The sequence below is a fragment of the Ranitomeya imitator genome, chromosome 6 (genome assembly GCF_032444005.1).
Source record: "Ranitomeya imitator isolate aRanImi1 chromosome 6, aRanImi1.pri, whole genome shotgun sequence".
NCBI classification, from domain to species: domain Eukaryota; kingdom Metazoa; phylum Chordata; class Amphibia; order Anura; family Dendrobatidae; genus Ranitomeya; species Ranitomeya imitator.
The window spans coordinates 10,210,707-10,238,573 of record NC_091287.1 but is presented as its reverse complement, the minus strand read 5'-3'; the positions used below and the strand labels follow the sequence as shown (position 1 = coordinate 10,238,573).

Genomic DNA, 27,867 nt, shown 5'->3' with positions numbered 1-27,867 from the left:
CAGGGGAGCGCTGAGCCCCCCGAAATCATAGAACGCACGGGCTGACAACTACCACGGCCGCCATTGCTGCTTCTCACGGGGTTGTCACCCAGATCTCCGACTCCAGCACCACAATGATCACTGTATAAAGAGGGAGACAGGAATGGCGGCCACAGGGGTCGTCACTGTGTTCCTAAATGTCTGAGACAAATTCATTGCGGAATTTCTGAAATAAAACAATAATAAAGCGTTCTCCCCTCCCCCCACAGGGGAACAATAAAATGGTCGGACGGACGCAACCATGTGGGAGATTTCAACTTCGGACAAGAAGATGGGTGAGAAACTGCAAAAACCGAGACATCCACAGTGCCCCCCATAATACCAGCGACATCCACAGTGCCCCCCATAATACCAGCGACATCCACAGTGCCCCATAATACCAGCGACATCCACAGTGCCCCCCATAATACCAGCGACATCCACAGTGTCCCCCATAATACCAGCGACATCCACAGTGTCCCCCATAATACCAGCGACATCCACAGTGCCCCCCATAATACCAGCGACATCCACAGTGCCCCCCATAATACCAGCGACATCCACAGTGCCCCCATAATAACAGTGATATCCACAGTGCCCCCCATAATAACAGTGATATCCACAGTGTCCCCATAATAGCAGCGACATCCACAGTGCCCCCATAATAGCAGCGACATCCACAGTGCCCCCATAATAACAGTGATATCCACAGTGCCCCCATAATAACAGTGATATCCACAGTGCCCCCATAATAACAGTGATATCCACAGTGCCCCCCATAATACCAGCGACATCCACAGTGTCCCCCATAATACCAGCGACATCCACAGTGCCCCATAATACCAGCGACATCCACAGTGCCCCCCATAATACCAGCGACATCCACAGTGTCCCCATAATACCAGCGACATCCACAGTGTCCCCCATAATACCAGCGACATCCACAGTGTCCCCATAATACCAGCGACATCCACAGTGTCCCCATAATACCAGCGACATCCACAGTGCCCCCATAATTACAGTGATATCCACAGTGCCCCCCATAATAACAGTGATATCCACAGTGCCCCCCATAATAGCAGCGACATCCACAGTGCCCCCCATAATACCAGCGACATCCACAGTGCCCCATAATACCAGCGACATCCACAGTGCCCCCCATAATACCAGCGACATCCACAGTGCCCCCATAATAGCAGCGACATCCACAGTGTCCCCCATAATAGCAGTGATATCCACAGTGTCCCCATAATACCAGCGACATCCACAGTGTCCCATAATAACAGTGATATCCACAGTGTCCCCATAATAACAGTGATATCCACAGTGCCCCATAATAACAGTGATATCCACAGTGTCCCCATAATAACAGTGATATCCACAGTGTCCCCATAATACCAGCGACATCCACAGTGTCCCCCATAATACTAGCAACATCCACGGTGACCCCATAATACCAGCAACATCCACGGTGCCCCCATAATAGCAGCGACATCCACAGTGCTCCCCATAATACCAGCGACATCCACAGTGCCCCCGTAATAAGACAGTAAGAAGTTGCTGACTTTTAGCCACTATAAAATCGCTCTGAGCTCCTCTCTCCTTTCTCTTCACCTCTCCTCTGTCACGACACTGCTGCTGGGTGACCCAGGACCTCCCCTGTCCCTAACACAAGGGGCCGCCCTAGCTCACCATATTCCCCGAAATACTTCTGAAGGTGAAGATGCCGGGGCCGCCACCCTTGTCTTATCTCCTGAATCTGCCCTCCGTCTGTTCACTTCCCCCATCCAGGGAAGAAAGGCGCTAGTATGAACTACAGTACACCAATCCCATAAATTAGGCTAGCGAACAAGGGTAACTTAAAATACCAGGCATACAAATATTAACTCACATTCACATATATGCACCGTGGTGTGGAGAATGGGGAAAACCAAAGTAAGAGGAGGAAAGACTCACAAACCCACGCAACAGTCACAGATAACTCTTCCAACTCTCCTTCTCATAAAGCCACTAAACACCTCTCCTCCCAGCCATACAGCATTAGCTAGCTCTGTCAGTCAGGACCCAGATTTTAAAGGGGATAGGAGTGGCTAACCGAGCTCAGCTGAGAGTTCAAACTCCCAGAGCTCCCAACATGGCTGATTAACCCCTGTACTGCCTAAAGAAAAATTATCACCATTTAAAAAGAAGTGCTTATTTTCAGCGCAGGAGTAGGAGCAATCAGACGCGTGCATAGCAATTAATGTTCAGTTCACACCAGTGCATATCCTTAATGTCCAATTCATAACACTACATAGTGTCCAGTATCCTCCAGACAGCAGCCGGGCACACATACTCTGGGTTACACAGTCACTACACACGCAGGTCTGCATTCATGACCATGTTCCGTGGGCGACTGCACCGCCGTGTCAGTGTCTCTTTACTCACAGCTTTTCAACAGTACATGATATCCCTCAGTTTGCAGCCATTACACACGCTAGTCTACCTCCTTTGGGCACAGGACAGTCTACATCTGGTTCACCTCTGGGCACAAGACCGTCCACCTCCGAGACTAGTTAATGTGGGCGACTGTACCGCTGTGTAAGCTGTGGGTGCCAGGCTATTGAGCTGCCTTGGCCATTTTGGCTCTGCTGACCTGTGTTGACTCACACAGGTGGAGCTCTACATCGCTGACTGCTCTGCACACTATCAAGCACCAACTGACTCTGTTCCTGACACTGACACTCAACCTGACACACCCAAACCCTTTTCTGCAGGGATTTTAACTGGGATCTGTGGCCTCCAGCCACATGGAAAATCCGAGCCTGGAATGAAAAGGACTGCATGACTACCATCCTGCAATCTGCTTCAAAATATAAAACTTGGAGCAGGTTTTCCCTATATCTGCCTTGGACACTAACATGTCCAAGACTACACTTATTTGTATTATTTCTAGTCTGCATTGCAATCACAGCTACGCCCGTGACTGCCATGCACTCCAATGGCTTTCATACGCCTCCGTGTATAACCTGGGGAGAACATACAGTGACCCTTGCCTGTGACATCGGTCACTGCTTCACCATTGCAATCACAGCTACACCTGTGACTGCAATGCCACCTCATGGCCTCACTACGCCTCCATGCGCATCATGGGGAGAACAAACAGCGACCCCTACCTGTGACACTGGTCACTGCCTCACACTGCGCTCTGGAATCCTCTCTCCTTTCTCTTCTCCTCTCCTCACTATCTGTATTCTGTGTACTATGTCTATATGACTATGGTCTGAGCTCCTCTCCTCTTCTCACTATCTATATTCTGTGCACTATGTCTCTATGACTGCGCTCTGAGCTCCTCTCTCCTGTCTCTTCTCCTCTCCTCAGTATCTGTATTCTGTGCACTATGTCTCTATGACTGCGCTCTGAGCTCCTCTCTCCTGTATCTTCTCTTCTCACTATCTATATTCTGTGCACTATGTCTCTATGACTGCGCTCTGGAATCCTCTCTCCTTTCTCTTCTCCTCTCCTCACTATCTGTATTCTGTGTACTATGTCTCTATGACTATGGTCTGAGCTCCTCTCTCTTCTCTTCTCTTCTCACTATCTGTATTCTGTGCACTATGTCTCTATGACTGCGCTCTGAGCTCCTCTCTCCTGTCTCTTCTTCTCTCCTCACGATCTGTATTCTGTGTACTATGTCTCTATGACTGCGCTCTGAGCTCCTCTCTCCTGTCTCTTCTCCTCTCCTCACTATCTATATTCTGTGCACTATGTCTCTATGACTGCGCTCTGAGCTCCTCTCTCCTGTCTCTTCTCTTCTCCTCACGATCTGTATTCTGTGCACTATGTCTCTATGACTGCGCTCTGGGCTCCTCTCTCCTGTCTCTTCTTCTCTCCTCACGATCTGTATTCTGTGCACTATGTCTCTATGACTGCGCTCTGAGCTCCTCTCTCCTGTCTCTTCTCCTCTCCTCACTATCTATATTCTGTGCACTATGTCTCTATGACTGCGCTCTGAGCTCCTCTCTCCTCTCTCTTCTCTTCTCCTCACTATCTGTATTCTGTGCACTATGTCTCTATGACTGCGCTCTGAGCTCCTCTCTCCTGTCTCTTCTCCTCTCCTCACTATCTGTATTCTGTGCACTATGTCTCTATGACTGCGCTATGGGCTCCTCTCTCCTGTCTCTTCTCCTCTCCTCACTATCTATATTCTGTGCACTATGTCCCTATGACTGCGCTCTGAGCTCCTCTCTCCTGTCTCTTCTCCTCACTATCTATATTCTGTGCATTATGTCTCTATGACTGCGCTCTGAGCTCCTCTCTCCTGTCTCTTCTCCTCACTATCTGTATTCTGTGCACTATGTCTCTATGACTGCGCTCTGAGCTCCTCTCTCCTGTCTCTTCTCCTCACTATCTATATTCTGTGCATTATGTCTCTATGACTGCGCTCTGAGCTCCTCTCTCCTGTCTCTTCTCCTCACTATCTATATTCTGTGCATTATGTCTCTATGACTGCGCTCTGAGCTCCTCTCTCCTGTCTCTTCTCCTCACTATCTGTATTCTGTGTACTATGTCTCTATGACTGCGCTCTGAGCTCCTCTCTCCTGTCTCTTCTCCTCACTATCTGTATTCTGTGCACTATGTCTCTATGACTGTGCTCTGGGCTCCTCTCTCCTGTCTCTTCTCTTCTCCTCACTATCTGTATTCTGTGCACTATGTCTCTATGACTGCGCTCTGAGCTCCTCTCTCCTGTCTCTTCTCCTTTCCTCACTATCTGTATTCTGTGCACTATGTCTCTATGACTGCGCTCTGAGCTCCTCTCTCCTGTCTCTTCTCCTCACTATCTATATTCTGTGCACTATGTCTCTATGACTGCGCTCTGGGCTCCTCTCTCCTGTCTCTTCTCTTCTCCTCACTATCTGTATTCTGTGCACTATGTCTCTATGACTGCGCTCTGAGCTCCTCTCTCCTCTCTTTTCTCCTCTCCTCACTATCTATATTCTGTGCACTATGTCTCTATGACTGCGCTCTGAGCTCCTCTCTCCTCTCTCTTCTCTTCTCCTCACTATCTGTATTCTGTGCATTATGTCTCTATGACAGCGCTCCGGGCTCCTCTCTCCTGTCTCTTCTCCTCTCCTTACTATCTGTATTCTGTGTACTATGTCTCTATGACTGCGCTCTAAGCTCCTCTCTCCTGTCTCGTCTCTTCTCCTCACTTTCTGTATTCTGTGCACTATGTCTCTATGACTGCGCTCTGAGCTCCTCTCTCCTGTCTCTTCTCCTCTCCTCACTATCTATATTCTGTGCACTATGTCTCTATGACTGCGCTCTGAGCTCCTCTCTCCTGTCTCTTCTCCTCTCCTCACTATCTGTATTCTGTGCACTATGTCTCTATGACTGCGCTATGGGCTCCTCTCTCCTGTCTCTTCTCCTCTCCTCACTATCTATATTCTGTGCACTATGTCCCTATGACTGCGCTCTGAGCTCCTCTCTCCTGTCTCCTCTCCTCACTATCTATATTCTGTGCACTATGTCTCTATGACTGCGCTCTGAGCTCCTCTCTCCTGTCTCTTCTCCTCACTATCTGTATTCTGTGCACTATGTCTCTATGACTGCGCTCTGAGCTCCTCTCTCCTCTCTCTTCTCCTCACTATCTATATTCTGTGCACTATGTCTCTATGACTGCGCTCTGGGCTCCTCTCTCCTGTCTCTTCTCTTCTCCTCACTATCTGTATTCTGTGCACTATGTCTCTATGACTGCGCTCTGAGCTCCTCTCTCCTCTCTCTTCTCCTCTCCTCACTATCTATATTCTGTGCACTATGTCTCTATGACTGCGCTCTGAGCTCCTCTCTCCTGTCTCTTCTCCTCTCCTCAGTATCTGTATTCTGTGCACTATGTCCCTATGACTGCGCTCTGAGCTCCTCTCTCCTGTCTCTTCTCCTCTCCTCACTATCTATATTCTGTGCACTATGTCTCTATGACTGCGCTCTGAGCTCCTCTCTCCTCTCTCTTCTCTTCTCCTCACTATCTGTATTCTGTGCACTATGTCTCTATGACAGCGCTCCGGGCTCCTCTCTCCTGTCTCTTCTCCTCTCCTCACTATCTGTATTCTGTGTACTATGTCTCTATGACTGCGCTCTGAGCTCCTCTCTCCTGTCTCGTCTCTTCTCCTCACTATCTGTATTCTGTGCACTATGTCTCTATGACTGCGCTCTGAGCTCCTCTCTCCTGTCTCTTCTCCTCTCCTCACTATCTATATTCTGTGCACTATGTCTCTATGACTGCGCTCTGAGCTCCTCTCTCCTGTCTCTTCTCCTCTCCTCACTATCTGTATTCTGTGCACTATGTCTCTATGACTGCGTTCTGAGCTCCTCTCTCCTGTCTCTTCTCCTCACTATCTATATTCTGTGCACTATGTCTCTATGACTGCGCTCTGGGCTCCTCTCTCCTGTCTCTTCTCTTCTCCTCACTATCTGTATTCTGTGCACTATGTCTCTATGACTGCGCTCTGAGCTCCTCTCTCCTGTTCTTCTCTTCTCACTATCTGTATTCTGTGCACTATGTCTCTATGACTGCGTTCTGAGCTCCTCTCTCCTGTCTCTTCTCCTCACTATCTATATTCTGTGCACTATGTCTCTATGACTGCGCTCTGGGCTCCTCTCTCCTGTCTCTTCTCTTCTCCTCACTATCTGTATTCTGTGCACTATGTCTCTATGACTGCGCTCTGGGCTCCTCTCTCCTGTCTCTTCTTCTCTCCTCACGATCTGTATTCTGTGCACTATGTCTCTATGACTGCGCTCTGAGCTCCTCTCTCCTGTCTCTTCTCCTTTCCTCACTATCTGTATTCTGTGCACTATGTCTCTATGACTGCGCTCTGAGCTCCTCTCTCCTGTCTCTTCTCCTCTCCTCACTGTCTGTATTCTGTGCACTATGTCTCTATGACTGCGCTCTGAGCTCCTCTCTCCTGTCTCTTCTCCTCTCCTCACTATCTATATTCTGTGCACTATGTCCCTATGACTGCGCTCTGAGCTCCTCTCTCCTGTCTCTTCTCCTCACTATCTATATTCTGTGCAGTATGTCTCTATGACTGCGCTCTGAGCTCCTCTCTCCTGTCTCTTCTCCTCACTATCTGTATTCTGTGCACTATGTCTCTATGACTGCGCTCTGAGCTCCTCTCTCCTGTCTCTTCTCCTCACTATCTATATTCTGTGCATTATGTCTCTATGACTGCGCTCTGAGCTCCTCTCTCCTGTCTCTTCTCCTCACTATCTATATTCTGTGCATTATGTCTCTATGACTGCGCTCTGAGCTCCTCTCTCCTGTCTCTTCTCCTCACTATCTGTATTCTGTGTACTATGTCTCTATGACTGCGCTCTGAGCTCCTCTCTCCTGTCTCTTCTCCTCACTATCTGTATTCTGTGCACTATGTCTCTATGACTGCGCTCTGGGCTCCTCTCTCCTGTCTCTTCTCTTCTCCTCACTATCTGTATTCTGTGCACTATGTCTCTATGACTGCGCTCTAAGCTCCTCTCTCCTGTCTCTTCTCCTTTCCTCACTATCTGTATTCTGTGCACTATGTCTCTATGACTGCGCTCTGAGCTCCTCTCTCCTGTCTCTTCTCCTCACTATCTATATTCTGTGCACTATGTCTCTATGACTGCGCTCTGGGCTCCTCTCTCCTGTCTCTTCTCTTCTCCTCACTATCTGTATTCTGTGCACTATGTCTCTATGACTGCGCTCTGAGCTCCTCTCTCCTCTCTCTTCTCCTCTCCTCACTATCTATATTCTGTGCACTATGTCTCTATGACTGCGCTCTGAGCTCCTCTCTCCTGTCTCTTCTCCTCTCCTCAGTATCTGTATTCTGTGCACTATGTCCCTATGACTGCGCTCTGAGCTCCTCTCTCCTGTCTCTTCTCCTCTCCTCACTATCTATATTCTGTGCACTATGTCTCTATGACTGCGCTCTGAGCTCCTCTCTCCTCTCTCTTCTCTTCTCCTCACTATCTGTATTCTGTGCACTATGTCTCTATGACAGCGCTCCGGGCTCCTCTCTCCTGTCTCTTCTCCTCTCCTCAGTATCTGTATTCTGTGCACTATGTCCCTATGACTGCGCTCTGAGCTCCTCTCTCCTGTCTCTTCTCCTCTCCTCACTATCTATATTCTGTGCACTATGTCTCTATGACTGCGCTCTGAGCTCCTCTCTCCTCTCTCTTCTCTTCTCCTCACTATCTGTATTCTGTGCACTATGTCTCTATGACAGCGCTCTGGGCTCCTCTCTCCTGTCTCTTCTCCTCTCCTCACTATCTATATTCTGTGTACTATGTCTCTATGACTGCGCTCTGAGCTCCTCTCTCCTGTCTCTTCTCTTCTCCTCACTATCTGTATTCTGTGCACTATGTCTCTATGACTGCGCTCTGAGCTCCTCTCTCCTGTCTCTTCTCCTCTACTCACTATCTATATTCTGTGCACTATGTCTCTATGACTGCGCTCTGAGCTCCTCTCTCCTGTCTCTTCTCCTCTCCTCACTATCTGTATTCTGTGCACTATGTCTCTATGACTGCGTTCTGAGCTCCTCTCTCCTGTCTCTTCTCCTCACTATCTATATTCTGTGCACTATGTCTCTATGACTGCGCTCTGGGCTCCTCTCTCCTGTCTCTTCTCTTCTCCTCACTATCTGTATTCTGTGCACTATGTCTCTATGACTGCGCTCTGAGCTCCTCTCTCCTGTCTCTTCTCCTCTCCTCACTATCTATATTCTGTGCACTATGTCTCTATGACTGCGCTCTGAGCTCCTCTCTCCTGTTCTTCTCTTCTCACTATCTGTATTCTGTGCACTATGTCTCTATGACTGCGTTCTGAGCTCCTCTCTCCTGTCTCTTCTCCTCACTATCTATATTCTGTGCACTATGTCTCTATGACTGCGCTCTGGGCTCCTCTCTCCTGTCTCTTCTCTTCTCCTCACTATCTGTATTCTGTGCACTATGTCTCTATGACTGCGCTCTGGGCTCCTCTCTCCTGTCTCTTCTTCTCTCCTCACTATCTGTATTCTGTGCACTATGTCTCTATGACTGCGTTCTGAGCTCCTCTCTCCTGTCTCTTCTCCTCACTATCTATATTCTGTGCACTATGTCTCTATGACTGCGCTCTGGGCTCCTCTCTCCTGTCTCTTCTCTTCTCCTCACTATCTATATTCTGTGCACTATGTCTCTATGACTGCGCTCTGGGCTCCTCTCTCCTGTCTCTTCTTCTCTCCTCACGATCTGTATTCTGTGCACTATGTCTCTATGACTGCGCTCTGGGCTCCTCTCTCCTGTCTCTTCTCCTTTCCTCACTATCTGTATTCTGTGCACTATGTCTCTATGACTGCGCTCTGAGCTCCTCTCTCCTGTCTCTTCTCCTCTCCTCACTATCTATATTCTGTGCACTATGTCTCTATGACTGCGCTCTGAGCTCCTCTCTCCTGTCTCTTCTCCTCTCCTCACTATCTGTATTCTGTGCACTATGTCTCTATGACTGCGTTCTGAGCTCCTCTCTCCTGTCTCTTCTCCTCACTATCTATATTCTGTGCACTATGTCTCTATGACTGCGCTCTGAGCTCCTCTCTCCTGTCTCTTCTCCTCTCCTCACTATCTGTATTCTGTGCACTATGTCTCTATGACTGCGCTCTGAGCTCCTCTCTCCTGTCTCTTCTCTTCTCCTCACTATCTGTATTCTGTGCACTATGTCTCTATGACTGCGCTCTGAGCTCCTCTCTCCTGTCTCTTCTCTTCTCCTCACTATCTGTATTCTGTGCACTATGTCTCTATGACTGCGCTCTGAGCTCCTCTCTCCTGTCTCTTCTCCTCTCCTCACTATCTATATTCTGTGCACTATGTCTCTATGACTGCGCTCTGAGCTCCTCTCTCCTGTCTCTTCTCCTCTCCTCACTATCTATATTCTGTGCACTATGTCTCTATGACTGCGCTCTGGGCTCCTCTCTCCTGTCTCTTCTTCTCTCCTCACGATCTGTATTCTGTGCACTATGTCTCTATGACTGCGCTCTGGGCTCCTCTCTCCTGTCTCTTCTCCTTTCCTCACTATCTGTATTCTGTGCACTATGTCTCTATGACTGCGCTCTGAGCTCCTCTCTCCTGTCTCTTCTCCTCTCCTCACTATCTGTATTCTGTGCACTATGTCTCTATGACTGCGTTCTGAGCTCCTCTCTCCTGTCTCTTCTCCTCACTATCTATATTCTGTGCACTATGTCTCTATGACTGCGCTCTGAGCTCCTCTCTCCTGTCTCTTCTCCTCTCCTCACTATCTGTATTCTGTGCACTATGTCTCTATGACTGCGCTCTGAGCTCCTCTCTCCTGTCTCTTCTCCTCTCCTCACTATCTGTATTCTGTGCACTATGTCTCTATGACTGCGCTCTGAGCTCCTCTCTCCTGTCTCTTCTCTTCTCCTCACTATCTGTATTCTGTGCACTATGTCTCTATGACTGCGCTCTGAGCTCCTCTCTCCTGTCTCTTCTCTTCTCCTCACTATCTGTATTCTGTGCACTATGTCTCTATGACTGCGCTCTGAGCTCCTCTCTCCTGTCTCTTCTCCTCTCCTCACTATCTATATTCTGTGCACTATGTCTCTATGACTGCGCTCTGAGCTCCTCTCTCCTGTCTCTTCTCCTCTCCTCACTATCTATATTCTGTGCACTATGTCTCTATGACTGCGCTCTGAGCTCCTCTCTCCTGTCTCTTCTCTTCTCCTCACTATCTGTATTCTGTGCACTATGTCTCTATGACTGCGCTCTGAGCTCCTCTCTCCTGTCTCTTCTCCTCTCCTCACTATCTATATTCTGTGCACTATGTCTCTATGACTGCGCTCTGAGCTCCTCTCTCCTGTCTCTTCTCTCCTCACTATCTGTATTCTGTGCACTATGTCTCTATGACTGCGCTCTGAGCTCCTCTCTCCTGTCTCTTCTCTTCTCCTCACTATCTGTATTCTGTGCACTATGTCTCTATGACTGCGCTCTGAGCTCCTCTCTCCTGTCTCTTCTCCTCTCCTCACTATCTATATTCTGTGCACTATGTCTCTATGACTGCGCTCTGAGCTCCTCTCTCCTGTCTCTTCTCCTCTCCTCACTATCTATATTCTGTGCACTATGTCTCTATGACTGCGCTCTGGGCTCCTCTCTCCTGTCTCTTCTCTTCTCCTCACTATCTGTATTCTGTGCACTATGTCTCTATGACTGCGCTCTGAGCTCCTGTCTCTTCTCTTCTCCTCACTATCTGTATTCTGTGCACTATGTCTCTATGACTGCGCTCTGAGCTCCTCTCTCCTGTCTCTTCTCCTCTCCTCACTATCTATATTCTGTGCACTATGTCTCTATGACTGCGCTCTGAGCTCCTCTCTCCTGTCTCTTCTCCTCTCCTCACTATCTGTATTCTGTGCACTATGTCTCTATGACTGCGCTCTGAGCTCCTCTCTCCTGTCTCTTCTCTTCTCCTCACTATCTGTATTCTGTGCACTATGTCTCTATGACTGCGCTCTGAGCTCCTCTCTCCTGTCTCTTCTCCTCTCCTCACTATCTGTATTCTGTGCACTATGTCTCTATGACTGCGCTCTGAGCTCCTCTCTCCTGTCTCTTCTCTTCTCCTCACTATCTGTATTCTGTGCACTATGTCTCTATGACTGCGCTCTGAGCTCCTCTCTCCTGTCTCTTCTCCTCTCCTCACTATCTGTATTCTGTGCACTATGTCTCTATGACTGCGCTCTGAGCTCCTCTCTCCTGTCTCTTCTCCTCACTATCTGTATTCTGTGCACTATGTCTCTATGACTGCGCTCTGAGCTCCTCTCTCCTGTCTCTTCTCCTCTCCTCACTATCTGTATTCTGTGCACTATGTCTCTATGACTGCGCTCTGAGCTCCTCTCTCCTGTCTCTTCTCTTCTCCTCACTATCTGTATTCTGTGCACTATGTCTCTATGACTGGGCTCCTCTCCCTTCTCTCTTCTCCTCTCACGCTTTTTGTGTTTGTGCTCTGAGCTCCTGTCTCCTATCCTCATTCCTACTAAGGGTTTTATAGTGGCTATAATCAGCAACTTCTTACTGTCTAATTACCTGTTACGTGGTAGCAACCATGGATTGTGATTTATCCAAATTGAATTGAGAATTATTTGTATCTGCAAAGATGATGAATTAAAAAAAGATTGCACAAATATATTTCGCCAAAGCTCTGCATTTCCTCGAAGACACAGAGGGGCTCCTGGCGTTCTTGCCTTTTCGAGGTCCTACATCGTCCTGTATCTTAGTAACAGAAGCTCATTCCATATTATAATCTCTGGGTGACTCACAGGTTCGGAATATGTCTGATCCCGGACTCCGCCCGCGACCGGTACGACTGTTATAAATGTCACTGGAGGAATGGCGCCATGTACGGATATGGAATCTGTGAGTAAGTAAAACCAGATTGTGGAGGGGATCCAAATGGGGAATGGTGATGGGGTCCCAGGTAGAGGATGATGATGGGGTCCCAGGTAGAGGATGGTGATAGGGTAGCAGGTAGAGGATGGTGATAGGGTCCCAGGTAGAGGATGGTGATAGGGCCCTGGTAGAGGATGGTGATAGGGCCCAGGTAGAGGATGGTGATAGGGTCCCAGGTAGAGGATGGTGATAGGGTCCCAGGTAGAGGATGGTGATAGGGCCCAGGTAGAGGATGGTGATGGGGTCCCAGGTAGAGGGTGGTGATGGGGTCCCAGGTAGAGGATGGTGATAGGGCCCAGGTAGAGGGTGGTGATGGGGTCCCAGGTAGAGGATGGTGATAGGGTAGCAGGTAGAGGATGGTGATAGGGTCCCAGGTAGAGGATGGTGATAGGGCCCTGGTAGAGGATGGTGATAGGGCCCAGGTAGAGGATGGTGATAGGGTCCCAGGTAGAGGATGGTGATAGGGCCCAGGTAGAGGATGGTGATGGGGTCCCAGGTAGAGGGTGGTGATGGGGTCCCAGGTAGAGGATGGTGATAGGGCCCAGGTAGAGGGTGGTGATGGGGTCCCAGGTAGAGGATGGTGATAGGGTAGCAGGTAGAGGATGGTGATAGGGTCCCAGGTAGAGGATGGTGATAGGGCCCAGGTAGAGGATGGTGATAGGGTCCCAGGTAGAGGATGGTGATAGGGCCCAGGTAGAGGATGGTGATAGGGCCCAGGTAGAGGATGGTGATAGGGTCTCAGGTAGAGGATGGTGATAGGGCCCAGGTAGAGGATGGTGATAGGGCCCAGGTAGAGGATGGTGATGGGGTCCCAGGTAGAGGGTGGTGATGGGGTCCCAGGTAGAGGATGGTGATAGGGCCCAGGTAGAGGATGGTGATAGGGCCCAGGTAGAGGGTGGTGATGGGGGCCCAGGTAGAGGATGGTGATAGGGCCCAGGTAGAGGATGGTGATAGGGTCCCAGGTAGAGGATGGTGATAGGGCCCAGGTAGAGGATGGTGATAGGGCCCAGGTAGAGGATGGTGATGGGGTCCCAGGTAGAGGATGGTGATAGGGCCCAGGTAGAGGATAGTGATAGGGTCCCAGGTAGAGGATGGTGATAGGGTCCCAGGTAGAGGATGGTGATAGGGTCCCAGGTAGAGGATGGTGATAGGGCCCAGGTAGAGGATGGTGATGGGGTCCCAGGTAGAGGGTGGTGATGGGGTCCCAGGTAGAGGATGGTGATAGAGCCCAGGTAGAGGGTGGTGATGGGGTCCCAGGTAGAGGATGGTGATAGGGTAGCAGGTAGAGGATGGTGATAGGGTCCCAGGTAGAGGATGGTGATAGGGCCCAGGTAGAGGATGGTGATAGGGTCCCAGGTAGAGGATGGTGATAGGGCCCAGGTAGAGGATGGTGATAGGGCCCAGGTAGAGGATGGTGATAGGGTCTCAGGTAGAGGATGGTGATAGGGCCCAGGTAGAGGATGGTGATAGGGCCCAGGTAGAGGATGGTGATGGGGTCCCAGGTAGAGGGTGGTGATGGGGTCCCAGGTAGAGGATGGTGATAGGGCCCAGGTAGAGGATGGTGATAGGGCCCAGGTAGAGGGTGGTGATGGGGGCCCAGGTAGAGGTTGGTGATAGGGCCCAGGTAGAGGATGGTGATAGGGTCCCAGGTAGAGGATGGTGATAGGGCCCAGGTAGAGGATGGTGATAGGGCCCAGGTAGAGGATGGTGATGGGGTCCCAGGTAGAGGATGGTGATAGGGCCCAGGTAGAGGATGGTGATAGGGCCCAGGTAGTGGATGGTGATCGGGCCCAGGTGGGGGATGGTGATAGGGCCCAATGGAGGATGGTGATGAAAACCTGGTTGGGGACAATGATGGGGCCCCAGTTGGGGAAGGGTGGTGGGGCCCAATGGAGGGTGGTGATGGGGTCCCAGGTAGAGGGTGGTGATGGGGTCCCAGGTAGAGGATGGTGATAGGGCCCAGGTAGAGGATGGTGATAGGGTCCCAGGTAGAGGATGGTGATAGGGTCCCAGGTAGAGGATGGTGATAGGGCCCAGGTAGAGGGTGGTGATGGGGGCCCAGGTTGAGGGTGGTGATGGGGTCCCAGGTAGAGGGTGGTGATAGGGCCCAGGTAGAGGATGGTGATAGGGCCCAGGTAGAGGATGGTGATGGGGTCCCAGGTAGAGAATGGTGATAGGGCCCAGGTAGAGGGTGGTGATAGGGCCCAGGTGGGGGATGGTGATGGGGCACCAGGTAGAGGATGGTGATGGGGTCCCAGGTAGAGGATGGTGATAGGGCCCAGGTAGAGGATGGTGATGGGGTCCCAGGTAGAGGATGGTGATAGGGCCCAGGTAGAGGATGGTGATGGGGTCCCAGGTAGAGGATGGTGATAGGGCCCAGGTAGAGGATGATGATGGGGCCCAGGTAGAGGATGGTGATAGGGCCCAGGTAGAGGATGGTGATAGGGCCCAGGTAGAGGATGGTGATGGGGTCCCAGGTAGAGGATGGTGATGGGGTCCCAGGTAGAGGATGGTGATAGGGCCCAGGTAGAGGATGGTGATGGGGTCCCAGGTAGAGGATGGTGATAGGGCCCAGGTAGAGGATGGTGATAGGGCCCAGGTAGAGGATGGTGATGGGGTCCCAGGTAGAGGATGGTGATAGGGCCCAGGTAGAGGATGGTGGTAGGGCCCAGGTAGAGGATGCATGGAGGCTCCGTATATCACGGCCTCATCTGTATTTTCCAGGTACGCAGATGAGTCCGTGTATAAAGGTTATTTTAAGGACAACGTGCGTCACGGATTTGGCGTCTTGGAGAATCGGACGTCCTCCGCGACCTCCTGGACATACACTGGAAGCTGGGAGAAGGACAAGAGGTCGGGCTACGGAGTCTGGGAGACTGTGGACAAGTGAGTGTTAACCGGGCAGAAAATCTGGAGAGCAGATAAAACGCAAATAGCTGGTGAAAACCATGGGGTGCGGCGGGGGAGGTAACATGTAAAAAGCATCAGCTGCTGCAGGAGACGGGTCCAGAGACCCAGGATAATGGGGAAAGCGGGTGTATGTGGCCAGATCTGCGCTCCTGACAAAGCTGAGAAACCCGGGCAGGAGGAGCGATATGTCAGTCAGTACGGTAAAATGTTCTCATCCTTATCCTCCTGCTTCACCAAGAGGATGTTAGAACTAAGAGAAAGCTGAGAGGGTAAGAAGTGGAGGAGAGCGAACGCTGTGCCATCCAGCGCTTGTAGCCACTGCACCAGCAGGGGGCGCCAGGATCCTCCCTGACACAGTGAGGATAACAGAGTATTGCTGTAATCCAAAGGAAAGCGATCACTGCACAACCGCGGTATGAGACAACCGACACAGAGACTTGTGTGGACTGCAGCTCTGGAGGTGTGTGGAGTACAGAGCAAAATAACGTTACTGTTCTGTTTCCACAGCAGCGAGAGATACATCGGGATGTGGCAGGAGAACCAAAGACACGGCCTCGGAATCGTCCTCCTAAACACAGGCGCCTGTTATCAAGGGGTCTTCATCAGTAATAAACTGGTGGTATGTACCCTAATGTGATTACTGCTGACCCAAGACATTGGATCCCAGCCCTGCTGCTTATGTATGCAGGGAGCTCCCCCTAATGGTGGCTGCAGACAGGATCTTATCATATATCTCTGTATACAGGGAGCTCCCCCTAGTGGTGGCTGCAGACAGGATCTTATCATGTATCTCTGTATACAGGGAGCTCCCCCTAGTGGTGGCTGCAGACAGGATCTTATCATGTATCTCTGTATACAGGGAGCTCCTCCTAGTGGTGGCTGCAGACAGGATCTTATCATGTATCTCTGTATACAGGGAGCTCCCCCTAGTGGTGACTGCAGACAGAATCTTATCATGTATCTCTGTATACAGGGAGCTCCCCCTAGTGGTGGCTGCAGACAGAATCTTATCCTGTATCTCTGTATACAGGGAGCTCCTCCTAGTGGTGGCTGCAGACAGGATCTTATCATGTATCTCTGTATACAGGGAGCTCCTCCTAGTGGTGACTGCAGACAGGATCTTATCATGTATCTCTGTATACAGGGAGCTCCCCCTAATGGTGGCTGCAGACAGGATCTTATCCTGTATCTCTGTATACAGGGAGCTCCTCCTAGTGGTGGCTGCAGACAGGATCTTATCATGTATCTCTGTATACAGGGAGCTCCTCCTAGTGGTGGCTGCCAACAGGATCTTATCATGTATCTCTGTATACAGGGAGCTCCCCCTAGTGGTGGCTGCAGACAGGATCTTATCATGCATCTCTGTATACAGGGAGCTCCCCCTAGTGGTGGCTGCAGACAGGATCTTATCATGTATCTCTGTATACAGGGAGCTCCTCCTAGTGGTGGCTGCAGACAGGATCTTATCATGTATCTCTGTATACAGGGAGCTCCCCCTAGTGGTGGCTGCAGACAGGATCTTATCATGTATCTCTGTATACAGGGAGCTCCCCCTAGTGGTGGCTGCAGACAGGATCTTATCATGTATCTCTGTATACAAGGAGCTCCCCCTAGTGGTGGCTGCAGACAGGATCTTATCATGTATCTCTGTATACAGGGAGCTCCTCCTAGTGGTGGCTGCAGACAGGATCTTATCATGTATCTCTGTATACAGGGAGCTCCCCCTAGTGGTGGCTGCAGACAGGATCTTATCATGTATCTCTGTATACAGGGAGCTCCTCCTAGTGGTGACTGCAGACAGGATCTTATCATGTATCTCTGTATACAGGGAGCTCCTCCTAGTGGTGGCTGCAGACAGGATCTTATCATGTATCTCTGTATACAGGGAGCTCCTCCTAGTGGTGGCTGCAGACAGGATCTTATCATGTATCTCTGTATACAGGGAGCTCCTCCTAGTGGTGGCTGCAGACAGGATCTTATCATGTATCTCTGTATACAGGGAGCTCCCCCTAGTGGTGGCTGCAGACAGGATCTTATCATGTATCTCTGTATACAGGGAGCTCCCCCTAGTGGTGGCCGCAGACAGGATCTTATCATGTATCTCTGTATACAGGGAGCTCCCCCTAGTGGTGACTGCAGACAGGATCTTATCATGTATCTCTGTATACAGGGAGCTCCTCCTAGTGGTGGCTGCAGACAGGATCTTATCATATATCTCTGTATACAGGGAGCTCCCCCTAGTGGTGGCTGCAGACAGGATCTTATCATGTATCTCTGTATACAGGGAGCTCCCCCTAGTGGTGGCTGCAGACAGGATCTTATCATGTATCTTCTGTATACAGGGAGCTCCCCCTAGTGGTGACTGCAGACAGAATATTATCATGTATCTCTGTATACAGGAAGCTCCCCCTAGTGGTGGCTGCAGACAGGATCTTATCATGTATCTCTGTGTACAGGGAGCTCCCCCTAGTGATGACTGCAGACAGGATCTTATCATGTATCTCTGTATACAGGGAGCTCCCCCTAGTGGTGGCCGCAGACAGAATCTTATCATGTATCTCTGTATACAGGGAGCTCCCCCTAGTGGTGACTGCAGACAGGATCTTATCATGTATCTCTGTATACAGGGAGCTCCTCCTAGTGGTGGCTGCAGACAGAATCTTATCATGTATCTCTGTATACAGGGAGCTCCCCCTAGTGGTGACTGCAGACAGGATCTTATCATGTATCTCTGTATACAGGGAGCTCCTCCTAGTGGTGGCCGCAGACAGGATCTTATCATGTATCTCTGTATACAGGGAGCTCCCCCTAGTGGTGACTGCAGACAGGATCTTATCATGTATCTCTGTATACAGGGAGCTCCCCCTAGTGGAGGCTGCAGACAGGATCTTATCATGTATCTCTGTATACAGGGAGCTCCCCCTAGTGGAGGCCGCAGACAGAATCTTATCATGTATCTCTGTATACTGGGAGCTCCCCCTAGTGGAGGCTGCAGACAGGATCTTATCATGTATCTCTGTATACAGGGAGCTCCCCCTAGTGGTGGCTGCAGACAGAATCTTATCATGTATCTCTGTATACAGGGAGCTCCCCCTAGTGGTGACTGGAGACAGTATCTTATCATGTATCTCTGTATAGAGGGACCTCCCCCTAGTGGTGGCTGCAGACAGGATCTTATCATGTATCTCTGTATACAGGGAGCTCCCCCTAGTGGTGACTGGAGACAGGATCTTATCATGTGTCTCTGTATACAGGGAGCTCCCCCTAGTGGTGACTGCAGACAGGATCTTATCATGTATCTCTGTATACAGGGAGCTCCTCCTAGTGGTGGCTGCAGACAGAATCTTATCATGTATCTCTGTATACAGGGAGCTCCCCCTAGTGGTGACTGGAGACAGGATCTTATCATGTATCTCTGTATACAGGGAGCTCCCCCTAGTGGTGGCTGCAGACAGAATCTTATCATGTATCTCTGTGTACAGGGAGCTCCCCCTAGTGGTGGCTGCAGACAGGATCTTATCATTTATCTCTGTATACAGGGAGCTCCTCCTAGTGGTGGCTGCAGACAGGATCTTATCATGTATCTCTGTATACAGGGAGCTCCCCCTAGTGGTGACTGCAGACAGGATCTCATCATGTATCTCTGTATACAGGGAGCTCCCCCTAGTGGTGGCTGCAGACAGAATCTTATCATGTATCTCTGTATACAGGGAGCTCCCCCTAGTGGAGGCTGCAGACAGGATATTATCATGTATCTCTGTATACAGGGAGCTCCCCCTAGTGGTGACTGCAGACAGGATCTTATCATGTATCTCTGTATACAGGCAGCTCCCCCTAGTGGTGACTGCAGACAGGATCTTATCATGTATCTCTGTATACAGGGAGCTCCCCCTAGTGGTGGCTGCAGACAGAATCTTATCATGTATCTCTGTATACAGGGAGCTCCCCCTAGTGGTGGCTGCTGACAGGATCTTATCATGTATCTCTGTATACAGGGAGCTCCTCCTAGTGGTGACTGCAGACAGGATCTTATCATATATCTCTGTATACAGGGAGCTCCCCCTAGTGGTGGCTGCAGACAGGATCTTATCATGTATCTCTGTATACAGGGAGCTCCCCCTAGTGGTGGCTGCAGACAGGATCTTATTGTGTATCTCTGTATACAGGGAGCTCCCCCTAGTGGTGGCTGCAGACAGGACCTTATCATGTATCTCTGTGTACAGGGAGCTCCCCCTAGTGGTGGCAGCAGACAGAATCTTATCATGTATCTCTGTATACAGGGAGCTCCCTCTAGTGGTGACTGCAGACAGAATCTTATCATGTATCTCTGTATACAGAGAGCTCCCCCTAGTGGTGGCTGCAGACAGGATCTTATCATGTATCTCTGTATACAGGGAGCTCCCCCTAGTGGTGACTGCAGACAGAATCTTATCATGTATCTCTGTATACAGAGAGCTCCCCCTAGTGGTGGCTGCAGACAGGATCTTATCATGTATCTCTGTATACAGGGAGCTCCCCTAGTGATGACTGCAGACAGGATCTTATCATGTATCTCTGTATGCAGAGAGCTCCCCCTAGTGGTGGCTGCAGACAGGATCTTATCATGTATCTCTGTATACAGGGAGCTCCTCCTAGTGGTGGCTGCAGACAGGATCTTATCATGTATATCTGTATACAGGAAGCTCCTCCTAGTGGTGACTGCAGACAGGATCTTATCATGTATCTCTGTATACAGGGAGCTCCCCCTAGTGGTGGCTGCAGACAGGATCTTATCATGTATCTCTGTATACAGAGAGCTCCCCCTAGTGGTGACTGCAGACAGGATCTTATCATGTATCTCTGTATACAGGGAGCTCCCCTAGTGATGACTGCAGACAGAATCTTATCATGTATCTCTGTATACAGGGAGCTCCCCCTAGTGGTGACTGCAGACAGGATCTCATCATGTATCTCTGTATACAGGGAGCTCCCCCTAGTGGTGGCTGCAGACAGGATCTCATCATGTATCTCTGTATACAGGGAGCTCCCCCTAGTGGTGACTGCAGACAGGATCTCATCATGTATCTCTGTATACAGGGAGCTCCCCCTAGTGGTGACTGCAGACAGGATCTCATCATGTATCTCTGTATACAGGGAGCTCCCCCTAGTGGTGGCTGCAGACAGAATCTTATCATGTATCTCTGTATACAGGGAGCTCCCCCTAGTGGTGGCTGCAGACAGGATCTTATCATGTATCTCTGTATACAGGGAGCTCCCCCTAGTGGTGGCTGCAGACATGATCTTATCATGTATCTCTCTATACAGGGAGCTCCCCCTAGTGGTGGCTGCAGACAGGATCTTATCATGTATCTCTGTATACAGGGAGCTCCCCCTAGTGGTGGCTGCAGACAGGATCTTATCATGTATCTCTGTATACAGGGAGCTCCCCCTAGTGGAGGCTGCAGACAGGATATTATCATGTATCTCTGTATACAGGGAGCTCCCCCTAGTGGTGACTGCAGACAGGATCTTATCATGTATCTCTGTATACAGGCAGCTCCCCCTAGTGGTGACTGCAGACAGGATCTTATCATGTATCTCTGTATACAGGGAGCTCCCCCTAGTGGTGGCTGCAGACAGAATCTTATCATGTATCTCTGTATACAGGGAGCTCCCCCTAGTGGTGGCTGCTGACAGGATCTTATCATGTATCTCTGTATACAGGGAGCTCCCCCTAGTGGTGACTGCAGACAGGATCTTATCATGTATCTCTGTGTACAGGGAGCTCGCTCTAGTGGTGACTGCAGACAGGATCTTATCATGTATCTCTGTATACAGGCAGCTCCCCCTAGTGGTGACTGCAGACAGGATCTTATCATGTATCTCTGTATACAGGGAGCTCCCCCTAGTGGTGGCTGCTGACAGGATCTTATCATGTATCTCTGTATACAGGGAGCTCCCCCTAGTGGTGGCTGCTGACAGGATCTTATCATGTATCTCTGTATACAGGGAGCTCCCCCTAGTGGTGACTGCAGACAGGATCTTATCATGTATCTCTGTATACAGGCAGCTCCCCCTAGTGGTGACTGCAGACAGGATCTTATCATGTATCTCTGTATACAGGGAGCTCCCCCTAGTGGTGGCTGCTGACAGGATCTTATCATGTATCTCTGTATACAGGGAGCTCCTCCTAGTGGTGACTGCAGACAGGATCTTATCATATATCTCTGTATACAGGGAGCTCCCCCTAGTGGTGGCTGCAGACAGGATCTTATCATGTATCTCTGTATACAGGGAGCTCCCCCTAGTGGTGGCTGCAGACAGGATCTTATTGTGTATCTCTGTATACAGGGAGCTCCCCCTAGTGGTGGCTGCAGACAGGACCTTATCATGTATCTCTGTGTACAGGGAGCTCCCCCTAGTGGTGGCAGCAGACAGAATCTTATCATGTATCTCTGTATACAGGGAGCTCCCTCTAGTGGTGACTGCAGACAGAATCTTATCATGTATCTCTGTATACAGAGAGCTCCCCCTAGTGGTGGCTGCAGACAGGATCTTATCATGTATCTCTGTATACAGGGAGCTCCCCCTAGTGGTGGCTGCAGACAGGATCTTATCATGTATCTCTGTATACAGGGAGCTCCCCCTAGTGGTGACTGCAGACAGGATCTTATCATGTATCTCTGTATACAGGGAGCTCCCCTAGTGATGACTGCAGACAGAATCTTATCATGTATCTCTGTATACAGGGAGCTCCCCCTAGTGGTGGCTGCAGACAGGATCTTATCATGTATCTCTGTATACAGAGAGCTCCCCCTAGTGGTGGCTGCAGACAGGATCTTATCATGTATCTCTGTATACAGGGAGCTCCCCCTAGTGGTGACTGCAGACAGGATCTTATCATGTATCTCTGTATACAGGGAGCTCCCCCTAGTGGAGGCTGCAGACAGGATATTATCATGTATCTCTGTATACAGGGAGCTCCCCCTAGTGGTGACTGCAGACAGAATCTTATCATGTATCTCTGTATACAGGGAGCTCCCCCTAGTGGTGACTGCAGACAGAATCTTATCATGTATCTCTGTATACAGGGAGCTCCCCCTAGTGGTGACTGCAGACAGGATCTTATCATGTATCTCTGTATACAGGGAGCTCCCCCTAGTTGTGGCTGCAGACAGGATCTTATCATGTATCTCTGTATACAGGGAGCTCCCCTAGTGGAGGCTGCAGACAGAATCTTATCATGTATCTCTGTATACAGGGAGCTCCCCCTAGTGGTGGCTGCAGACAGGATCTTATCATGTATCTCTATATACAGGGAGCTCCCCCTAGTGGTGACTGCAGACAGGATCTTATCATGTATCTCTGTATACAGGGAGCTCCCCCTAGTGGTGGCTGCAGACAGGATCTTATCATGTATCTCTGTATACAGGGAGCTCCCCCTAGTGGTGACTGCAGACAGGATCTTATCATGTATCTCTATATACAGGGAGCTCCCCCTAGTGGTGGATACAGACAGGATCTTATCATGTATCTCTGTATACAGGGAGCTCCCCCTAGTGGTGGCTGCAGACAGGATCTTATCATGTATCTCTGTATACAGGGAGCTCCCCCTAGTGGTGACTGCAGACAGGATCTTATCATATATCTCTATATACAGGGAGCTCCCCCTAGTGGTGGATACAGACAGGATCTTATCATGTATCTCTGTATACAGGGAGCTCCCCCTAGTGGTGGCTGCAGACAGGATCTTATCATGTATCTCTGTATACAGGGAGCTCCCCCTAGTGGTGACTGCAGACAGGATCTTATCATGTATCTCTATATACAGGGAGCTCCCCCTAGTGGTGGATACAGACAGGATCTTATCATGTATCTCTGTATACAGGGAGCTCCCCCTAGTGGTGGCTGCAGACAGGATCTTATCATGTATCTCTGTATACAGGGAGCTCCCCCTAGTGGTGGCTGCAGACAGAATCTTATCATGTATCTCTGTATACAGGGAGCTCCCCCTAGTGGTGACTGCAGACAGGATCTTATCATATATCTCTGTATACAGGGAGCTCCCCCTAGTGGTGGCTGCAGACAGGATCTTATCATGTATTTCTGTATACAGGGAGCTCCCCCTAGTGGTGACTACAGACAGGATCTTATCATGTATCTCTATATACAGGGAGCTCCCCCTAGTGGTGGCTACAGGCAGGATCTTATTATGGTTACTTTAATTTTTCTAGGGTCCCGGTGTTCTGATTACGGAGGATAATAACATATATGAGGGAGAATTCACTGAGGATTGTTTCCTATCCGGGAAGGTTTGTATGACATTTATATTTTTTCTTCTATCTGCGTACCTCGTGCCTTGCTTTTCTATGATCCCTTAGTTTTGCCGTTTGGGGTTCAGTTCATTCTTTATCATATTTTATTCATAGATTATTTTTCCCTTAATGTAAAATTATAAAATAAAGAATAATAATAAAATAATAATAAAATGTTGGATACAAACACAATGTCCGCCACCCGTGTCCTCTTTAAGTGGTTTTTGGTATCTATCTGTCTTTGTCAGTCTTAATTGCAGCACTTGGATTTCTGCTCCTGAAGCAGGAAGTCCAGGATGAACAGAGCACAAGGTTCATCCAGTGCAGAGGATTGTGTGCTTTGTCATTTGTCCGCTCCTCGGCTCCTAGTACAATCTTAATACAATAAATTATATCTGGTTGATTTATAGGGAAAACTCACTTTCGCCAATGGATTCACCTTGGTGGGATCATTCAATAAAAGTCCGCACAACGGCCTGCAGACACAGGGGGTCCTCACCACGGCCAGCAGCTTCCAGGACGAGGTCCTTAAGAAAAAGTTGTGAGTAATAATCAGTATGTGGAGAAATCGATGTCAGGAGAAGGAAAATGAAAGATTATATTCAGAATGTATTACATATGGAGAGCAATGGAATGGCGCCATCTAGTGGTCACACCAAACACACAAAGTTCAGAATATTTCCCATAGAGGTCAGTGAAACTGCGCCATCTACTGGTCAGATTAACTTCACATAAAAACCAGGAAATACTGTGAAACATCGCCATCTAGAGGTCAAAGTAAGTACAAAAGAAAATCAGGAGATTCCAACCCATGGAGTGTAGAGAACATCACCATCTAGTGGTCAGATTAACCACACGGATCTCTATTACCCATAGACTTCCATGGAACAGCGACATCTAGTGGTCAGATTAACCACACAGATTATTATTATTTATTTATAAAGCACCATTGATTCCATGGTGCTGTACATGAGAAGGGGTTACATACAAGTTACAGATATCACATACAGTAAACAAACTAACAATGACAGACTGGTACAGAGGGGCGAGGACCCTGCCCTTGCGGGCTTACATTCTACAGGATTATGGGGGAGGAGACAATAGGTTGAGGGTTGCAGTAGCTCCGGTGTTGGTGAGGCGGTAGCTCCGGTGTTGGTGAGGCGGTAGCTCCGGCGTTGGTGAGGCGGTAGCTCCGGCGTTGGTGAGGCGGTAGCTCCGGTGTTGGTGAGGCGGTAGCTCCGGAGTTGGTGAGGCGGTAGCTCCGGCGTTGGTGAGGCGGTAGCTCCGGCGTTGGTGAGGCGGTAGCTCCGGCGTTGGTGAGGCGGTAGCTCCGGCGTTGGTGAGGCGGTAGCTCCGGCGTTGGTGAGGCGGTAGCTCCGGCGTTGGTGAGGCGGTAGCTCCGGCGTTGGTGAGGCGGTAGCTCCGGCGTTGGTGAGGCGGTAGCTCCGGCGTTGGTGAGGCGGTAGCTCTGGCGTTGGTGAGGCGGTAGCTCCGGTGTTGGTGAGGCGGTAGCTCCGGTGTTGGTGAGGCGGTAGCTCCGGCGTTGGTGAGGCGGTAGCTCTGGCGTTGGTGAGGCGGTAGCTCCGGTGTTGGTGAGGCGGTAGCTCCGGTGTTGGTGAGGCGGTAGCTCCGGTGTTGGTGAGGCGGTAGCTCCGGTGTTGGTGAGGCGGTAGCTCCGGTGTTGGTGAGGCGGTAGCTCCGGTGTTGGTGAGGCGGTAGCTCCGGTGTTGGTGAGGCGGTAGCTCCGGTGTTGGTGAGGCGGTAGCTTCGGTAGTGATGAGGCGGCAGCGGGGTCAGTGCAGGCTGTAGGCTTTCCTGAAGAGGTGGGTTTTCAGGTTCCATCTGATGGATCCGAATGTGTTTCATAGTCGGACGTGTTGGGGCACAGAATTCCAGAGGATGGGGGATATTCTGGAGAAGTCTTGGAGGTGGCTGGATGAGGAGCGGATAAGTGTGGAGGAGAGAAGGAGGTCTTGGGAGGATCGAAGATTACAGTATGTGAAGGAAGATATCGGGAGATTAGTTCAGAGATATATGGAGGAGACAGGTTGTGGATGGCTTTGTAGGTCAGTGTTAGTAATTTGAACTGGATACGCTGAGGGAATGGGAGCCAGTGAAGGGATTTGCAGAGGGGGAAGCGGAGGAGTAGTGAGGAGAGAGATGGATTAGTCGGGCAGCAGAGTTGAGGACAGACTGGAGAGGTGCAAGGGTGTTAGCAGGGAGGCCACAGAGGAGTATGTTGCAGTAGTCGAGGCGGGAGATGATGAGGGCGTGCACAAGCATTTTAGTAGATTGACGGTTGAGGAAAGGACGGATTCTGGAGATATTTTTGAGCTGGAGGCGACAGGAGATGGAAAGAGCTTGGATGTGCGGTTTGAAGGACAGGGCAGAGTCAAGGGTTACTCCGAGGCAGTGGACTTCCGGTACTGGGGAAAGCGTGATGTCGTTAATTGCGATAGATAGGTCAGGTAAGGAAGATCTATGAGATGGAGGAAAGATGATGAGTTCAGATTTGTCCACATTGAGTTTGAAGAAGCGAGAGGAGAAGGAGGAGGATATGGCTGATAGGCACTCTGGGATTCTGGACAGCAGAGAGGTGACGTCTGGGCCAGAGAGGTAGATCTGAGTGTCATCAGCATACAGGTGGAACTGGAATCCATGGGACTTTATGAGTTATCCCAGGCCAAGTGTATAGATTGAGAAGAGTAGGGGTCCTAGAACAGAGCCTTGGGGGACACCAACAGAGAGAGGGTGGGATGAGGAGGTAGTGTGGGAGTGGGACACGCTGAATGTGCGGTTGGAAAGGAACGAGGAGATCCAGGACAGGACAAGGTCTTTGATGCCAAAGGAGGAGAAGATCTGTAGTAGGAGGCAAGCAGTGGAAGTGGACCACATCTCTAGTGTGGAAAGCAGAGGACAGGTCTAGAAGGAGGAGTGCAGAGTATTGTCCGTTAGCTTTGGCTGTAAGTACAGTAGGTCATTAGTGATTTTGGTCAGGGTGGTCTCAGTTGAGTGATGGGGGCGGAAACCAGATTTTAGATTGTCGAACAACAAGTGAGGTGGGAGGAAAGTTCAGTGTGGACGTGCTGCTCCAGGAGTTTGGAAGCGAATGGGAGCAGCGATATTGGGCGATACCTGGACATAGCTGTTGGGTCGAGGGGTGGCTTTTTAAGGATAGGCGTGATTGTGGCATGTTTGAAAGCAGAATTAGCTGTGGAGGATATCCACTATATAAAACATAACCTTTAATCAAAGTAATTAAAATACTCGAATCCTAACAAACACATATACAAACACTAAACAACGTGCTCAGGTGAATCAGTGCTCAAGATAAAAAATTGGAACGGTCTTACCAATTAGACGGACATATAGAAGAAATCCCTCAAGTTCTGTAAGGGAGGTGGTTCCAAAAATAATCATCGGGCCAAACGGTAGGGAAATAATATGTCACCACTGTCTTCCCTGTAAACCCTCCAAAGAGCTCCTGTCCTGACAAGGACAGGCCCCAAGTAGGTCCTGCTATGGACACCCACCAACCAGATAATGACTAAAATGTCTCTTTTCTGCCAACGCGTTTCAACTCCGATGGAGGAGAATCATCAGGGGAGTTGTATAAAGTGCAGGTAGCGACCAATGGGTCTCTTTAGTAGTCCAGAAAAAATTCAGTCAAATGAAAACCATACAGGTCCGTGTTGTGATAGGCAATTCAGTATCACAATGGACATAGCGATCAGAGCACATACAGTGATCTGACAATAACCCAAAATAATAGAACGAGCTCTGAGACGTGGGAACTCTGTAGACCGCAATCCCTGATCCTAACAAACCACACTAGAGGCAGCCGTGGATTGCGCCTAACGCTACCTATGCAACTCGACACAGCCTGAGAAACTAACTAGCCTGAAGATAGAAAAATAAGCCTACCTTGCCTCAGAGAAATACCCCAAAGGAAAAGGCAGCCCCCCACATATAATGACTGTGAGTTAAGATGAAAAGACAAACGTAGAGATGAAATAGATTCACCAAAGTGAGGCCCGACTTACTGAACAGACCGAAGATAGGAAAGATAACTTTGCGGTCCACACAAAACCCTAAAGAAAACCACGCAAAGGGGGCAAAAAGACCCTCCGTACCGAACTAACGGCACGGAGGTACACCCTTTGCGTCCCAGAGCTTCCAGCAAAACAAATAGACAAGCTGGACAGAAAAA

General features: G+C 49.8%; 1 protein-coding gene across 4 annotated transcripts in view; it reads left to right on the top strand.

Annotated features, from left to right (window-relative positions):
• Nucleotides 1–27,867, top strand: part of ALS2CL (ALS2 C-terminal like) — a 178,133-nt gene that overhangs the window by 108,895 nt on the left and 41,371 nt on the right. For all 4 annotated transcript variants that reach the window (XM_069729131.1, XM_069729128.1, XM_069729130.1 and 1 more), the window contains exons 12-17: nt 249–314; nt 12,326–12,424; nt 15,178–15,339; nt 15,871–15,982; nt 23,577–23,654; nt 24,068–24,198. In XM_069729131.1, coding sequence (XP_069585232.1) covers nt 249–314; nt 12,326–12,424; nt 15,178–15,339; nt 15,871–15,982; nt 23,577–23,654; nt 24,068–24,198 — 648 coding nt within the window. The remainder of the gene's footprint in view (nt 1–248; nt 315–12,325; nt 12,425–15,177; nt 15,340–15,870; nt 15,983–23,576; nt 23,655–24,067; nt 24,199–27,867) is intronic.